The 18,503-nt window shown below is 34.7% G+C and overlaps 1 protein-coding gene across 3 annotated transcripts in view; it reads left to right on the top strand.

The window, feature by feature from the left end:
• TECRL (trans-2,3-enoyl-CoA reductase like) overlaps positions 1 to 18,503 on the top strand; it is a 100,371-nt gene that overhangs the window by 46,175 nt on the left and 35,693 nt on the right. For 2 of the 3 annotated variants that reach the window (XM_039468008.2, XM_039468010.2), the window contains exon 3: positions 15,273 to 15,317. The exons of the other annotated variant lie outside the window; for it this stretch is intronic. In XM_039468008.2, coding sequence (XP_039323942.2) covers positions 15,273 to 15,317 — 45 coding nt within the window. The remainder of the gene's footprint in view (positions 1 to 15,272; positions 15,318 to 18,503) is intronic. 3 annotated transcript variants of the gene reach the window in all.

Raw genomic sequence — 18,503 nt, 5'->3', positions numbered from 1 at the left:
ATACACTGGTTACAACATAAATACCTAATGCTGTTATTGAATCACTGAGAAGAATCTTTGGGTAAATATTTCCAAATATTTTCACCATTCTTTACTAAGCAAAACACATATTAATTCAATTCTAAATACATCATGTATTTAGTGTTACAAAAACACTCTCCCTTGTAAATTATACAGTAAGTATTTTACTATTTTACTTAGTTTTCACTATTATGAACTAAGTTCTAACAATGGATTAATTTTAAAAAATAATTTCCTGAAAGAAAATATTGATGTATTTATTATGATGAATGTTTAGGAATAAATTTTTCTAGCCTATATTTAAATTCTGAAATGTGTTAATGATTCAACCTTCTGTGAAAACATTAATATTCTCCAAAACTAAACAGCTTATAAAAATGATTTAAGAAACATGGCAATAAACACATACCACTGAGTACCTTTTTTCTTTTACTAAAAATGCTACCCTGTAAAACTCTTCTTTATGGAATTTCTTTCAAGTCGTAGTTGGTGATCGATATACCTGTGTTAGTCTCCTGTTGGAGGCCTTGTTCATGTATTGCTCTGTTTTCTTATTTTATCCATTCTTTATTATCTCTAGCATAAAGTTGAAGGTAAGAATAAATAAATATAATAATTAAAAATAAAGACATATAATTTCTTTTTAGGATAGTTCATTTTTAGTGTATAGAAAAGCTACTGATTTATGGTTTTTTTTTTATCATGAAACATTACCGTACCTATTATTAGTTCTAACAGTTTTTTGGTAAAATATTTCAATATATAGGATCATGTCATCAGAAAACAGTGATAATTTTACTTCTCCCTTTCCTATTTGGATGCCTTTTCTTTCCTTCTCTTGCCTGATTTCTCTGGCTAAATCTTCAAATACCATGTTGAATAGAAGTGGCAAGAATGGGTATACCCTTATCTGGTCTCCCGACCTTAGAGAAAGGTCTTTCAACGTTTCACCATTGAGTAGGATGTTAGCTGTGTTTTTTTTCTTTTTTCTTTTTTTTTTTTTTCATACATGATCTTTTTTAAAAAAAATTCCTGAAAGAAAACTTTAATGTATTTATTATGATGAGTGTTTAGGAATACCTTCTGTGCCTCATTTGTTGAGAATTTTTAACATGAAATAACGTAGTTTGTCCAATGCTTTGAAATATTAACTATAATTAAATTTGTTTAAATATTTGTACTTCGTTGTATTCGTTTTTGTTTGTTTTTGTTTTTGAGATGGAATCCTGTTCTGTCACCCAGGCTGAGGTGCAGTGGCATGATCTTGGGTCACTGCAACCTCCATCTTCCAGATTCAAGCGATTCTGGAGCCTCAGTCCCCTGAGGGGCTGGGACTACAGGGGTGCTCCACCACACTGGCTATACTGTATTAGTTTTTTATTGCTTCTGTACTACTTAGCTTTTAAAATCAAGAAATATATTATCTCACTGTTCTATAGGTTATGGGTCTGCATGGGCTTTGCTGGTTCCCCTGCTCTGGGTCTCAAAAAGTTGAAATAACGTGTTTGCTTTTACCTGGAGATGATGAAGAAGTAACTGTTTCTAGTCTCTTAAGGGAGTTGGCAGAATTTAATAACTTCCTAGAAACTAATCTCAGCTACTGAAGATTTCCTGTATTTCTCTTCATTGTTCTCCCTTCATCTTCAGATCAGCAACCATGCATCCAGTCTTTCTCACGCTCTGAATCTAAATTCAACTTTTGTTTGAGAACATAGAACAGTGACTGACTCTTTATCTTTAGCATCATCTAAAATTAACTGCATATTTGATGTCAAATATGAAATTAATCTTAAATGGTATTTTCTTATTGCTAACTCAAACTCAAATCTCAAAATTTTAGAATGAGTAAGTAACTAGTACATTGTACAGCAACTTCAATTTTACTACAGAGGAAAGAATGCAGTATTAACAAATAAAGACATATAAGTTTACCAGAATTCACTTAAAAATTAACATCTACAGATAATATTGGTGATATATGTAATGATAAAATTTTCTTCCCTTTACTGTTCTTACTTGGTGAAAAAGTAATTGAAATTATGTGAGCTCAGTATCTTCACTGGAGAAAAACAACATTATTATGAACCATGCATAAAATTTAGACACTATCTCTGTCTATCTACATGTCTAATCTATTTATCCACTTATTTATCTATCCCTTTCTAAGGACAGATTTGGAATACAATATTTTTTCTTAATAATGACTCAAGACTCTGTTCAATATTAATTTCTTATCCTAACTTCTACAAGAGAAATTGCTGATATGTCTTGGTGCTTGTACAACCTATTCATTAATGCAGTAATATTGTACTTTGAATTATTTGTGTGTCTGTTATCGGTAGACTCGGGTATTTGAAGTAATAACTCTGTATTTCTCTTTATTATTCTTGACACCAGGAAACCACTAGCTTATAATACCATTTATTAATATTTCTTTAAATATTTGTCTTAGAACTTTAAAAAAAATACAGTTTTAAATTAAGAATTGGAAAATGATAAGGCAATCAATATTAGCTCAATTTTCCTTTTCAGGGCTAGTTAGACCTTGATCCAAATGCTTAAAAAACATGGTTATATAACAATAAGGGTTTGATGTCAGTGCATTGGGGAGATTATTAGTAAGACTCAAGACATTCAATGGATTGGTGTTAGGCGCAATGTTTTGCTCTGTAATAACGTACTGCATTAGAATAATTTATAAAGTGTAGTTTACAAATGACTTCATTAATGAAATATTTCATTTATTATCCAATTAGACTCCTATTCTTTTTATTAAAAATGTTTGTCATATACAATGTTTTAAAATCTTTTTTTATCAATTCATAATAATTTACATATTAATGAAGTACATGTGGTATTTTGTTACATGTGTAGAATTTGTAATGAACAAGTCAGCGTATTTAGGGTTTACATAACCTTATTTCTTATTTCTATTAATATGTATTGGGGACATTTAAAGTTGTTCCTTTGGCTAGCCACAGTGGCTTACTCCTGTAATCCAAGAACTTTGGGAGGCTGAGGTGAAAGGATCACTTAATCTCAGGAGTTTGAGACCAGCCTTGGCAATATAGTAAGACCTCATTCTTATAAAAGTTTAAAAATTAGCTAAGTGTGGTGGTATGTGTCTCCCTCCCAGCTACTCCAGAGGCTGAGGCAGGAGGATTGCTTGAGCTGGAGGCTAAAGTGAGCCATGATCACGCTCAATGACAAAGTGAAACTGCCTCAAAAAAAAGTTATATTTTCTAGCTACTTTGAAAAGTATAATACACTGTTATTAACTACAACCACTCTATTCTGCAATCAAACATTGTAGTTTATACCTGATACCTAATTGTATATTTGTATTCATTAATCAATCTCTCTTCATGCCCTCTTCCCATCCAATCACGCTTCTCAATTTCTGGTATCTCATTCTACCCTCTACTTGCATGAGATCAACTTTTTTTAGTTTCTAAATGCAAGTGAGAACATGTGAAAGTTGTCCTGTGTCTGGCTTTTTTCACTTGTTATAATGATCTCCAGTTCCTACCTTGGTGTTAGCCACCATAACCCACATTTTACTTTGTGGGTTATGGTGGGTAACACCAAGGTAGGAACTTAAATTACCAGCTTAAAAGGTTAACTGTTGAAACTGTTTTTTAAACCACTGATTTCTAGAAAACTTTCACACAACCTAACTATGCTACTATATTTACTAATTTAGTTGGAGTTTCTGGAAAAACAGAACCAAAAGAATATGGATAGTGGCTCATATGATTGTGGAGGCTTGGCAAGTCTAAACTGATGGGATAAGCCGGCAGATTGGAGACTCGGGGAAAAATTGCTGTTTGAGTTGAAAGGCAGTCTGCTGGCAAATTTTGTTCTTCTTCAAAAGAGATCAGTCTTTATCAAGTGAGGCCTTCAATTGATTGGATATAGCTCTTCCACATTCCTAAGGTTAATCTGCTTTATTCAAAAATCCACCTATTCAAATGTTAATCTTTTTTTTTTTTTTTTTTTTTTTTTTTTGAGACTGAGTTTCACTCTTGTTACCCAGGCTGGAGTGCAATGGCGTGATCTCGGCTCACTGCAACCTCCGCCTCCTGGGTTCAGGCAATTCTCCTGCCTCAGCCTCCTGAGTAGCTGGGATTACAGGCACGTGCCACCATACCCAGCTAATTTTTTGTATTTTTAGTAGAGACGGGGTTTCACTATGTTGACCGGGATGGTCTCGATCTCTTGACCTTGTGATCCACCCGCCTCGGCCTCCCAAAGTGCTGGGATTACAGGCTTGAGCCACCGCGCCCGGCCAGATAATCTCTTAATTTATATAAACCTACTATCAATCAATAAAAACTTGCCAAGAATAAAATAAAATAAAATATTAATCTCATTCAAAAAACACCTTCAAAGAAACATCTAGAATCTTGTTTGACCAAATATTTAGGCATTATCACCCAGGTAATTCATCAGATACAATTAACCTTCACACAGTTATGTAATTTTAACTTTTATTAAGGGAAATAGGTGTATTATTCTATCTACTTCAATCAGAGCTGAGATCCACAAGACACACATGAAGGCATCTGAAAGCATCACAATGACAAATGACATTGTAAGTGAAATAAAATAGGAAACTGCTATTCTGGCAATTACTATTCATGTTGAGAAAATAAAGTCATGACAATGTTTTTACAGAATATATTGAAACTGAAAGGATGTGTTCTGATTCAGTTTACCCATATGTTAAGTTACAGCTTTGTGGGACACACACACAAAAAAATGATAACTTTTTTTAAGTAAATGCCAACCCTGCTTCTGTCAACCGACAGATGTTGATTATTTCATTATATTGCAATGCAGAAGAGCACATGCTATATTCATTAAACATAAATCATTAAATAATGTTAAGTATTTTATAATTTCTCATAAACAGTGACTTTATTATCTGAGAAATCATCTCTGAAACAAAATATCACTATTTAGATCATTGAATTAGCATCTGCTTAATTTGGGGAGTAGTCTTTTTGTTTCGACCACACTATTATTCTTCAAGTTTAAAATCCATAATTATTTTTGATATATATTCAACAAAGCTGTTTACTTCTATAATGAAATTGCCCTTCTGGAAATGTTGGAACTCAATTCATGAGTTGAAATCTTGTATATCTTTTTAAGGCCCTGCTGTGCACCACAATATAATGTGATATATTTTTAGGACTTATTCCATAGTTATCAATTAATTAATTATATTCAATTACTATGTGCTAAATAATATTAGTATTTTTTTTTTTTTTTTTTTTTTTCCTTTGAGACGGAGTTTCAGAGTTTCACTCTTGTTACCCAGGCTGGAGTGCAATGGCACGATCTCGGCTCACCGCAACCTCCGCCTCCTGGGTTCAGGCAATTCTCCTGCCTCAGCCTCCCGAGTAGCTGGGATTACAGGCACATGCCACCATGCCCAGCTAATTTTTTGTATTTTTAGTAGAGATGGGGTTTCACCATGTTGACCAGGATGGTCTCAATCTCTTGACCTTGTGATCCACCCGCCACGGCCTCCCAAAGTGCTGGGATTACAGGCTTGAGCCACCACTCCCGGCCTTAATGTTAGTATTTCAAATTATGCCTTGACTTATAATTTGTTTATATCACAGAGCATTTACAATTGTGTTAAAGCTTTTCATCTGGGTTCATCTTCAGGAATATTATCTTGAAGATTTTTGGATTTTCACTAGGGTAATCAAACTCTGCCATATTTCAAAGCAACATCAATGCAATCCCTAATATGCTGTTTCTTAAATGGTTTTTATAAATTATTATTTTCACATTTTATTTAAAAACTATTTATGAGAAATTAAGGGTTTTTTAATTGCAGTTTCCAAAAGCCTCTAGTAAAGGTATTACATTTGAACACAAGATGGAGTTTTGCAATTTTGTCTTCTCTTGCATCTGTCCTCCTGATTGAAGGCACCAGAACATTGTGTCCTGAAGAATCCAGTATGCTTTCAGGACTGAGGTAACTGGAACAAAGACGGGGGATCTCTTCCATGCCGTTATCTGTGCAGAGGACACTGGATATTTTCCCTGCCTCAGCAGCATCCATTTCCTGGGATGTAGAGTGGTCGATCTCACTGGGAACCAAGAAAAAATGTATAAGGGAAGAGATAGTTCCTGAGCTACAATGTTTAAACACTCCAAAGGTTGCTCAGAAAAAGATTAGACAGGAATTGGGAAAATAGTGGAAGCAGGGACACAGTAAGGATCATGCTAGCTAGGAGACTAAATTTGGGTATAGACTACTGTGATGTCAGTATATGAGAGAGAAGTGACTAGATTCTAGGTACATCAGATTGACAGAGCTGACAAAAATATTCCTGCTGCATTAGCTGTGGAATAGGGGAAGGATCGAAAATAGAGAGTGAAATAACTTTCCGCATTTATTTACCAGAATATCTGGAATAATGGCAACGTGAAGGTGATATGGTTTGGCTCTGTGTCTACACAAATTTCACCTCAAATTGTCGTCCCCACATGTTGATGGAGGGAGGTGATTAGATTATGATGGTGCTTTCTCTCATGCTTTTCTCATGATAGTGAGTGAATTATCACAAGATCTGATGGTGTTATAAATGGCAGTTTCCTCTGTGTTTTCTTTTACTCTCTCTTCTGCCACCTTGTGAAGAAGGTGCTTGCTTCCCCTTTGCCCTTTGCCTTCCACCATAATTATATCTATGCCTCCCCAGCCGTGTGGTACCATGAGTCAACTACAGTTCCTTTGCTTATAAATTACCCAGTCTTGTGTAGTGTTTAATAGCTGTATGAAAAGAGACTAATACAGTAAATCGTTACCTGGAGTGGGGCACTGCTATAAACATAACATGAAAATGTAGAAGCAACTTTGGAACTGGGTAATGAGTAAAAATTTACACTAATTTAAGTTTGGAGGGCTTAGAGGAAGACAGGAAGATGTGAGAAACTTTGAAACCTCCTAGAGACTTGTTGAATGGTTGTCACCAACATGCCAGAGGACTACTGGGAAGGCATGATTGCTTTTGAAATGTGTAAAGACATGAGATTTGGGAGGGGTCATGGAGTAAATGATATGGATTGGCTCTGTGCCCCCACTCAAACCTCATCTTGAATTGTAATCTGCACATGTCAAGGGAGAGATCTGAATTCCCCACATATAGAGAGGGGGAGGTTATTGGATCATGGGGGTCATTTCCTCCTTGCTGTTTTTATGATAGTGAGTGAGTTCTCATGTGACTTGATGACGTTATAAATGGCAGTTTCTAGGGTGCTTTCTTTCTCTCTCTCCTGCCACCTTGTGAAGAACGTGTCTGCTTCTCCTTTGCCTTCTGCCACAATTATAAGTTTCCTGAGGCTTCCCCAGAAGTGCAGAAATGTGAATCAACGAAACCTCTTTCCATTATAAATTATCCTTTCTTGGGTAGTGTATTTACAGCTGTGTGAAAATGAGCTATTATAGGAAGTTATAAAGGAGTAGATTTTAAGGGGAAAAATATACATTAATTTAGGGACACACTGATTTTGAGATGTTCCAGAATAAAGTTGTCACATGGGCAGCTGGACATATTCTCATGACATGAAAACACCCATAAACTCTAGGAAGGGCTGTGTGGTATTTGTGGATGTGACCATTTACTTTTTCCAAATAAGTCAGTGTTCTTTGATGTGACTCAAAGATTACTGTATCATGTTGAAATGCTGGATAATTTTGCACGGTGGCCTCACTGCATTGATAGCAGGGAGTGTAGGACAAGGAGATAACTTTTTGAACAGGCTATTTCTGTAGGAAGGTCACAATTTAGGATTGTAAAGGCATATTTGTGCATTCATATGGCCGATGACTTAAAGGCTATTTTTTCACCTAACTTCATGTCAAATAACACAATTATGGGCAGAAACGCTACAGTTGTAGACACCACATACAACAGACTTCACGTTCAGCAAAATTTAACCAGCACAAGAAGCAAAACAGTAGAGACAAATTTTTCAGAATGACAGGGCTTAGTTTATGAAGTACCTAAAAGCAAACATATGAGGAAAATCCTTCATATGCAAGAGACTGGGAGAAAATTGAAGTCCAGTGCTGTAGTACCAGGCCACTCATATGCAGGGAAAGGCCCTCTTAATCACCAAGAAAATGGGAAAAATTCTTAAAGGCATCTCAGAACCTTCATGGCAGCTGCTTCCAACACAGGTCTGGTGCCCTGGGAACCCCTGATCTGTGCAGCCTCTGGATTTGGTGCCTTGTGTCTCAGCTGCTCCAGCTCCAGTCATGACTAAAAGCAGTCAAGGTACAGTTTAGGCTTTAGAGGGAGCAAGCCTCAATGCTTGGCAGCTTGCATGTGGTGTTCAGCCTGCAGGTACACAGGACTCAAGAATTGAGTTTGGGAACCACAACCAGTATTTCAGAAGATGTATGGAAACCCCTGAATGTTCAGGCAGAAGTGTGCTGCAGGAGCAGAGTTCTCATGCAGAATTTCTGCTAGAACAGTCCAGAGGAGGAATGTGGGGTTGGATCCCCCACATCAAAGTACTCTCTATGGCACTGCCTATAGAGCTACAAGAGAAGAACCACCATCATCCAGACTCCAGAATAGTTAGATCTACCATTTTCCAGGTGCAAACTTGCACCTGGAAAAGCCACAGACACTTCTTTCATGAGTTGAAAGATGACTATTGATTATTCTGTAGGAAGAAAGTATTTTTCCCTTAACAACATCCAATGAGATGAATAAAATATTATTTGCCCAAATTTATTTTTCTTAAACTAGTAATTTTTCTGGAAGAATGTTTTAAGTAAGCCTGTGTGTGTGTGTGTGTGTGTGTGTGTGTGTGTGTGTGTTTGTGTGTGTATGTGTGTGTGTGTGTGTGTGTGTGTATGTGTGTGTGTGTGTGTGTGTGTGTGTATTTGTGTGTGTGTGCTTCTGTGTGCATGTTTATCCTGGTGGAAGTAAATAAAAATCCATTTACTAGTTTGAGGGATATCACGATAAATGTTTCTTTGCTGTTGAGGCAACCAGTATGGGGAGTCTTATTACAGTGGAAAAAGATGTTACAAAGTGCAGTCAAAGCAGAAATGATTACCTGCAAACATACAGTTTTTCTATATTAGTTAATCCACACAGGAGAAAAGCATTAGATTCAATGAGACCTTAACCGAGGCCCACTTGTGACTTAGAAAACCTTTATCTTCTTTATGGACCATGCTAGTCTCACTTGACTTGTGATGGATTCATTTAACCTCCACGTCACTCAGTCAAGAGCAACCTGTCTTACAGTGGCCTGGTGTGTAAAATAATAAATGTCTTATTATCTAAGACAATAAAAACAAACAGACTAACAAACAAAAAACAAGATGGAGAATAAAAATCTTTTTGATACATTTTCAGATTGGCATTTTGTATTTCTCTCCAATGTCTCTTACCAATTGCTCTTTGCTGAGAGCTATGGTTGGCAGTGTGCATTTACTATGTAGTTTCATTCAAAACTTCAAAGCCATTACATTTTAGATAGGAGCTTTGTTTTAAATTATACTTCAAACAGCAGGCACCATTTTCAACACTCACCATTAATGTTTGTACATTTGAATGGTAAGAAAGTATAAAGTCTCTCACTTCAGTCTATTTTCCAATCTGAATGCAAATAACCGCAGATGCTGCCTTATCTGTAATTTATATATAATGTCATAAATGGTGTTTTTCTTTTCATCAGAACAGAGCTTCTGAAAATGCACCAGAAATTTGAGATTCCTATGTCAAAACTAAACAAATATAACATCAAATATCATCTTTTTATATCTATCTATTCATCTATCATATATCATCAAAATTATATGGATGTATAGATACAGAATCTTATAGACATATAGATATAGGTTATATAAAGATATAAATATTATATTTGTATAATCTTACATGTAAAACTGTATCACATATGGAGTTACATTTTAAAAATCTACGTATATGGGTATATACATATGAGTTTTTTCTATGATTTTGTCCCATTTTTTTCTTCCCATTCTAAATCCTGACAATTTCATAAAATAAAACAAGGCAAACGGTAACCTAGCTGGTTTGTATTGGATTCACATATACATTTCACAGATATTTATACACAGATTACCATAGAGGAGAGGGGGGATAGACCCTTTTTTCTCACCTATTAGTATTTATTTTCTTCCAAATTTTATGTTTTCAGGTGAATTTTTTAGAAAGTTTTCTAGAGCTTAAAAATGAGAGCAGGAGAAAATGTTCTCCACAAGCCATGGCATTTTGTTCATACTTTATTTTTTCTCTCTGTGGCTGTAAAGTGTATAATTGAGGTTAATATTTTGGCAAACTGATATATCAACAATCAAACACCAAGATTTTGAAAGCAAAGCATTCTTTCATGAGTTGAAACATAACTGTTGAGTAAGTAGTAGCAAGAAAGTATTTTCTCTATAACAGTGTAGAATGAGATGAATAAAATTATGTTTACCAGAATTTATTTTTGTTAAAACAGTAAATTTGCCTGGAAATAATGTTTTATGTAAGAATGTGTGTGTGTGTGTGTGTGTGTGTGTGTGTGTGTGTGTGTGTGTGTATCTTAGTGATAGTAAATAAAAGACAATTTAATATTTGAGGGCTATCATGATAAACATCCTTTGATTTCTTTCCTGTTGAACAACAACTATATTTGACTGTAAGAATATGTTTACTTGATTATATAGTTTGCTTTATTTGTCTGTATAACTTTAATTAGCTCATGTAAAATTGATAAATAGGGTAATGATATCAGTATGATGTGGAATTTACAATTGTTATATACCTTTCTTTGAGCACGGTATCATTTTGCACCACCACGTGACAGTAGCTGAGCGCAAACTATACAACATAAACATGGAAAGATATAAGCTCTTAATATACACTGTATTACATCTATTTTTAGCAAGCTCATTTTGCCATGTTTTCTGTCTTAGAAATGTATTTTGTTTAGTTTCTCCTTATCTTAGTTAATTTAAGCGCTGGAAAATCATTCTTACACACATTTTTATCACCCTTTATTCCCCCTTTTTTAAAGAAGGCACAACTGTATTTTCTGTTGAATTTTTTATTAGAAACATATATTAACGGTATTAGTATTTTTATTATGACTATTGCCGATTTTGTTAGTAATCACAATTGAGAGTTGTAAATATTTTAACTAATCTTTCCATAACTTTATGTTTTTGTAACACTGCATTTTCATAGTGTTGTTTTTTCAGAAAATGTGTCTCATGCATATATCATGTTTTAGCAGAAAAGCTTTAATCTGTACAAGTGACTAAAAGTTTTTGATGTTGCTTTAGAATTATAATTTAATAGTATACTTAATGTGTTCTCAATATTTTTTGGGAATTTGACATGTTATTTATTACATTTATTCTTCACAATGTCCTGAATAGATATATACTTTTGTGAACCTTCATTTATTTTTGTTTTTATTATTTGTTTCACAGATGAGAACACTAAGATTCATGGAAGTAATTTACTTGAGATTAATAAACCAACAACAGAGTATAATCTCAGATTTTAAACACAGTGAATGTGTGCACAGACTTTGGCAGTTATGCAGCAATAAAACACCTTCTCATCAGAGAGGGAAAGGATTATAAGTAACAGTTTCACATTTAGCTAAAATCATGGTAAATATAAGTACAAATACTTTCATTCACACACACACACACACACACACACACACACACATACATATATATAACCAATTCTTCCATACGAAGGCCATGTATTTATTTGAATCTTACAAAACCACATCACACATTCTTCTGTGTCATGCCGTCTCCTAATCACTGCATCAAAATGATCCAGAGTCCCTGTTCTCGTGGAGATTTCGCAACAGTAATGAGAAATGTACACTAAAAATCTTAATAGACACAAGTAATTTCAGATAAAAATACCAAAACAGGGAATTGGGGAAAACAATAACCGGGAGAAAATACTAGGATCCGCTCCATCTGGTAGTATTTTATGAGATTTTTGGAGTGTTGCTTTTCTGGCTGGAAACCTGTGGCTATTGATGCCTTTGCTTGAGTTTTGCTTGGGCCTGCTGGGCTCATTCTGGCAGGTTGCACTCAGTTCACGCAACTGTCCTGGATCCCACGACTCCAGAGGAAACTGAAGTCAGGTGTGGAGTGACAAAAGTGTGTGAGTGATCAGGTCACTGAACAGTCAGACATACTGGCTCCTGCCACAGAGTAGGCACCTCCAGGTGCCAGAATGGGCGTTAGCTCTCTGTGAGGCTGCAGACAGACCAGGCACATCACAAGCTGTTTCCCCAGCTGTAACCGGGGAACGTTGTGGCACCCAGAAGCTTAGAAATGCCGGGAACTGCAGGGCCCCAAAGAGGAAGTCACAGCCCTGGCTCCGAAAACTCCCAGGTCTGGGATCCCTGAAGGGGTGCAGCTCTTCTCTCCTCTTCACCTGCAACGTACTAAGCCAGGGGCACGTTTCAGCCTCATTTCTTTCTTCTCTTTCTTTCTTTCTTTCTTTTTTTTTTTTTTTTTTAGACGGAGTTTCACTCTTGTCACCCAGGCTGAAGTGCAATGGTGCAATCTGTGTTCACTGAAACCTCCACCTCCACCTCCCAGGTTCAAGTTATTCTCATATTACAATATAAGTTCGTATTATAATATTATTCTCATGTTTTTGGAATCCTCTCATTGAAACTCTAATAGCATTCAACTAATAGTGGTGTCAAGCTGTAATACTTCCAGGACACCTGTCCCTAGAGAAAATAACCCACTGGAGAAGCATCCATTCAATTTATGTAGCATAGCTTAAAATCCCCAAGAAGGTAAACTTACAATTTAAATTTAAAACATCATATAAGAACTAATTCACCATCAGAAAGTGTCAAGGGACATGATAAATAATAGAATTAACTTCAGAGAACATTAGAAATATGGAATCTCATAGGAAGTCAGCTAAATCACTTACCTATGATTGGAAGATTTAAAATAAAGAACCAAAAATACGAGAAAAACATGATATTACAAATACCTACAGGCTTTTTTGAGAAATAATCAAATAAAATTGATTGAAATAAAGCATTTTATCCCTTATGATTAAAATATAATGGAATGATAGCGTAGCCATACAGAACAAACAGAACAAGTAGTCAGTTAAAGGATGAGCCAGAGGAAACTACTCAGAAAGCAGAAAGATAAAGGGATTAAGAAAATGTGAAAGATACATTAAAAGAAATAAGGACCAAAATTAGACAATATAACGTGTTCATAGGCATCCACCAAAACAAGCAAAAATGTTTATTAATTGCAATGACAAACTATATACAGTACTGTAAAATAGTATAGCAGAATCCTGAGTTTTCCTTCAAAAATTGAATAAAAATTTTATGTATCATTCTGTGGGCTTTTAACATTTATTATACTAGATGCTACCTTTCAAATATTTGTTCTTTAAAAAGTGCTAATAACAGTATATCAACTTGACTTTTCACATCATGACAATATTTGGGATATTTATTTATTATTACTATTATAAATGCATTGAAAAGTTGTAATCAAAGCAATATGACTTTTAACCAAATAAAATTACTTGGCTATGGAAACTCATAGAGCTAATTATCCCTAAATAGCATCTATCAGGTGTGTTTTATGTTATGATTTATTATTTTTAGGAAAAGAACATATTTACTAGATAGTTAAATTTACTTCAGTGTATGCATTTACAGTACTCACACATAATAGATTTGAGAAGGTAAACATTATAATGTAATCTTAAAATTACCCACATAAATTTTTCATCTGATTTTCCTTTTTTCTTTCAGCTAGTTATAAATTATCTATTAATAAAGATTCTGTCCATGGCTTCTCGTTTCCATGAAGTATTCTCATGTGTTTCTACTCCTGAGTTATCTCTGCTTTCTCTCGTTTATTGTTTTGGGAAAAGAAAGAAAGAGAGAGAGAGAGAGAGAGAGAGAGAGAGAGAAGAAAGAAAGAAAAGAAAGAAAGAAAGAAAAAGAAAGAAAGAAAGAAAGAAAGAAAGAAAGAAAGAAAGAAAAAAGAAAGAAAAAGAAAGAAAGAAACAATAGAAGGGGAAGAAAGAGAAGAAGAGGAGGGAAGAGAACAAGGAGAAAAAAATTGTGAAAAATCTCTTTAAAAATACCATTCTTAGGCCTGGAGTGGTGGCTCATGCCTGTAATCCCAGCACTTTGGGAGGCCGAGACGGGTGGATCACGAGGTCAAGGGATCGAGACCATCCTGGTCCACATGGTGAAACCCCGCCTCTACTAAAAATACAAAAAATTAGCTGGGCATGGTGGCACGTGCCTGTAATCCCAGCTACTCAGGAGGCTGAGGCAGGAGAATTGCCTGAACCCAGGAGGCAGAGGTTGTGGTGAGCCAAGATCGCGCCATTGCACTCCAGCCTGGGTAACAAAAGCTAAACTCCTTCTCAAAAAAAAAAAAAAAAAAAAAAAAAAAAAGTTTTTAAAAATTTATTACATATTTGGTAAATTGGTTTAAATTTTAATCTCAAAGTTAAGAATTAAATTTTTTAATGAAGACTTTAAAACTATATAGAATTTATTTAAAGATAAAAAAATTATATTCTTATAATTGTGACTCAACTATTAAGGAAGTGTATAATAAAGATGATTTAATTTTTCTATACAGATAGAATTATTAATGGTCTCTTTATTCTTAATGGCAGTATAAAGAGAAAACTTCAAGTGATATTTCTGCTGTGACCAATAAACTCATAATATTAAAAGTCAATGATACATATAATTCTGATAGACATCTTAGTATTTACTCTTAGTAGGAAAAATAACCCAATTTCAGATGCAAATATTAGATGAATTTTAAATCAGATTGAAGTCTTCGATTTTAAATCAAATATGTTCAAGTTTTGTATTGATGAAAAATTTACATAAACTGAAGTGCACAAGTCATAGGTCATACTACTTGATGCATGTCCAATCCTGAATACACCTATGTAACAAGTCCCCATCAAAAAGCAAACTTTACCACTTTTAAAGCTTTCCTCATGCTTTCTTTCAGTCACTATATATCATTGCTGGGCAGCACCCTACCAAAGGTAACCACTATTTCAACTTCTGACACTACATAACCCATTTAATTTACTTCCCAAGATCTAATCTGTATTCCCATGGAAACAGTTTGTTTCATAAGCTATGTTTACCCTTTTGCTGACAAGTAAATGTTATTTTTCATTGAATAGGTCCAAAGTGGTACCCTTCCCGAGTTGGTCTGCAGCTAGAATGTGGTAAGAAGCATTTTTCACTGATGCATTTATTTAATTTAGAATCTCCTTTCTATTTTCAGTAGCTGACATTTACTTATGTAGTAAATATGTAAATATTAATATTATTTAATTGATTCTCCCAACAAACCAGTGCTCCACTTTTATAAATAAAAAATTTAGTGTCAAAGAGGGATATTTTACATATTCACTGTCTGTGAGTTTTAGAAGCAGATTCTGAACCAAAATATTTCTGTCTGTTAAGATTTAACCAGTCGCATTCTCATTCTACTGTCCCGTAGTATATTTTTAAGGCTAATGCTTAGTTTTTCACTTATTTTATTTTATTTTATTTTTATTTTTGCTGTTATAAAACAGAGTAAGTGATATAAAGAACAAAAACTAAAGAATTTGGAGAAGCATTATATCCTCTGTTAAACCTCAAGTTTTTCAGAATTTTAAACCCTATGATCTTAAGAAATTTATCAATATATTCACTTAAAAATGGTTCTTACAAAGAATTACTGTTATTGACACTGCATCAACTTGAAAATTTGGAATTTTTAATTTTAATGAAAGCTATTGGTAGCATATAGTTTTTTGTTTTTGTTTTTGTTTTTATCAGGATACAGTGGGGATACTTAGCAAAAGCCTTTAATAGGAAATCTACAGGAGGTACCTCTTAGGGAATTTCAATCTCTCAATTTTTTCATAAATGATTAATTGAATTTTTTTTCTATTGCTCTTGCTAATATTTAGGTTGTCCTCTCTCAGATATTGCATGCACTTAAAGACAAATAATAATTTCTTTGATTCTCTCAAAATTGTTATGAGTGTTTTCATTGCTATCTTAATCATTGACTCTTTCTCTGAGACCTACATGTTAAAAACAGAGAAATATGCAAGATTTCTAGAAGCCACAGGTTTTTTTTTTTCTCTCTCTCTCTCAAATTCATTTTTCCTCAAATATTCAACACAAATTCCCACCTACCCAGAGTTTAGGAAAGAAAAATTATTGTCATTTATTTATGCCTTGGTAGGGCCTGGCATGTGTCAGCCTATAAAGGCCTTTCAATACATGAATGTTGACATATATGAAATGAAATTGACTCTTACACAAAGAAGTATCAAAGAATGTCACAGACAACATTGTCAAGTGTAGCTTCTGTTTGAAGGACACTCTAATGGACTGATAAATTTCTGCTTGTTCAGTGGTCTGGTGGAGAATCATTATATCCACTGTTAAATCTCAAGTTTCTCACAATTTTAAACCCTATGATGTCAAGAAATTTGGTGAATTGACACTTTCCTTTTCTTCTAAATTTACTTACTTGGTTTAGTGTACCAGGGTCAGGTATGAGATGAGTAAAATATAGGTGTCTAAGTGTCCTTAAAAAGAAATGTGATGGGTCAGGTGCAGTGGTTCACACCTGTAATCCCAGTACATTGGGAGGCTGATACCAGTGGATCATGAAGTGAGGAGTTTGAGACCAGCCTGGCCAATACAGTGAAACACTGTCTCTACTAAAAATACAAAAGTTAGCCGAGTGTGGTGGCATGAGCCTACTTGGGAGGCTGAGGCAGGAGAATCACTTGAACCCGGGAGGTGGAGGTTGTAGTGAGCCTAGACTGCACCAGTGCATTCTAGCCTAGGTGACAGTGAGATTCCATCTCAAAAATTTTTTTTTAAAAAAGATGTAATGATGTATTTTTTAAAAACAGAAAAGAATCAATTGACTTAGTGAGATATGGTGCAAAGAAATCAAAATCCAAAGTTTATTTGGACTGATTTGGAATTTTACATCTGATTAACTCTCATACTTACTTGCCCACAGGGTCTTCTTTTGCATGACAGAGATTAAAAAAAAAAAAAAAAAAAAAAAAAAACACACATTGAATCTTTTTTAAAGTGTTAGATTATGTTTGTAATGCGTATGATGATTGGCACATGCTAGTTACTCCATCAATCAGTCATAACTATTAGTATTAACAAGAAAAAAAAGACAATACCAAAACAAAGCAGGGTCTTAATATTTATACATGTTTGCTCCAAAAATATATTTACTAGAATTGTTAATCTTATGCAAATATTAGCGACTTCTACAGTTTCTTCAAACAATAGAAATCTCTAAAACAAATAAAATAGCAACCATTGAATTTTCATGGGTAAAATTTTAACCAGTTCTTTAGCTCTGTGTCTCTGCTGAGCTGTGCTATATTTAACTGATCTTGGCTAGGCTCATGCATGCAGCTGCAGTCAGCTGCTGGACTGTTAGGGAATGATTGGTTTATAATGACCACAACTTTCATGAAATTCCCTTGGTTCTGTGTGGTCTGTCACTCCTTAGCAAAATAGTCTGCACTTACTCACAAGTTGGAAGTAGAAGTATAAAATTGAGCAGGGGTACTAAAGAACTGTTGAAGTCCAGGCTTGGAAATGGCAAATGATCACTTGTCCCACCAGTCACTAGTGAGCCCATATTCAAGAAGTGGTTATATAAGGACAGCTCTAAATGGGAAGATCTACAAGGCCATACTGTATGTACTGTAGACATGGAGTTAGTGAAGAATTTTCAGCTATTTTTACAATAAATCTGTTATATAATCTGGTGAGTATAATATTTTGTATCTTCCTACCTTTGTTAATAAGCTTTATAATGTCCTGGAAGGACTGGGTGAAATTTCTAATGCTTAAAATTATTGTATTTCTACATAGAAAAAATAGGATTTTTTTTTTTCCATCACTGTTTCCCAGCAATACATCAAAGCTCCCTCCACATCCTTTATACAGTAGTCCTGACAAACCACTAGGTTTGAGATTGGTTGTATACCCAGTGCCTGGCCCATATTTGCCGGGGGACATCCAGAGACCGGGTTGTGCTTGTGTTAATTGGGGCAGGAAATTCAAGGCCTTTAAGTGGCTGAAACATGATCTAGAAAGATATGGCATGGAATCTAGTTAGGCATGTCCTGTCCTCTTGACCCCACATATTCCTCTCCCTTTGATAAAGGACATAATCACGAAAAGCCAAGGAGTCCCTGCTTCTTGAGACTGAGTGCTATAATTAATGGTACATCTGGATTTTGTCAGGTTGTGTTTCCAAAATGTCATATTGATGGGACCACATTTCAAAAATAGAATGCCAATGCTCTGTTCTTTGAAGCTGGCAAGGATGATAGAAGGGTAGAAACGAATTCCTTTTTTAAGGG

The sequence above is a fragment of the Saimiri boliviensis genome, chromosome 3 (genome assembly GCF_048565385.1).
Source record: "Saimiri boliviensis isolate mSaiBol1 chromosome 3, mSaiBol1.pri, whole genome shotgun sequence".
Lineage (NCBI taxonomy): Eukaryota > Metazoa > Chordata > Mammalia > Primates > Cebidae > Saimiri > Saimiri boliviensis.
The sequence above is the reverse complement of the archived record's forward strand: the minus strand, read 5'-3'. Positions and strand labels throughout refer to the sequence as shown.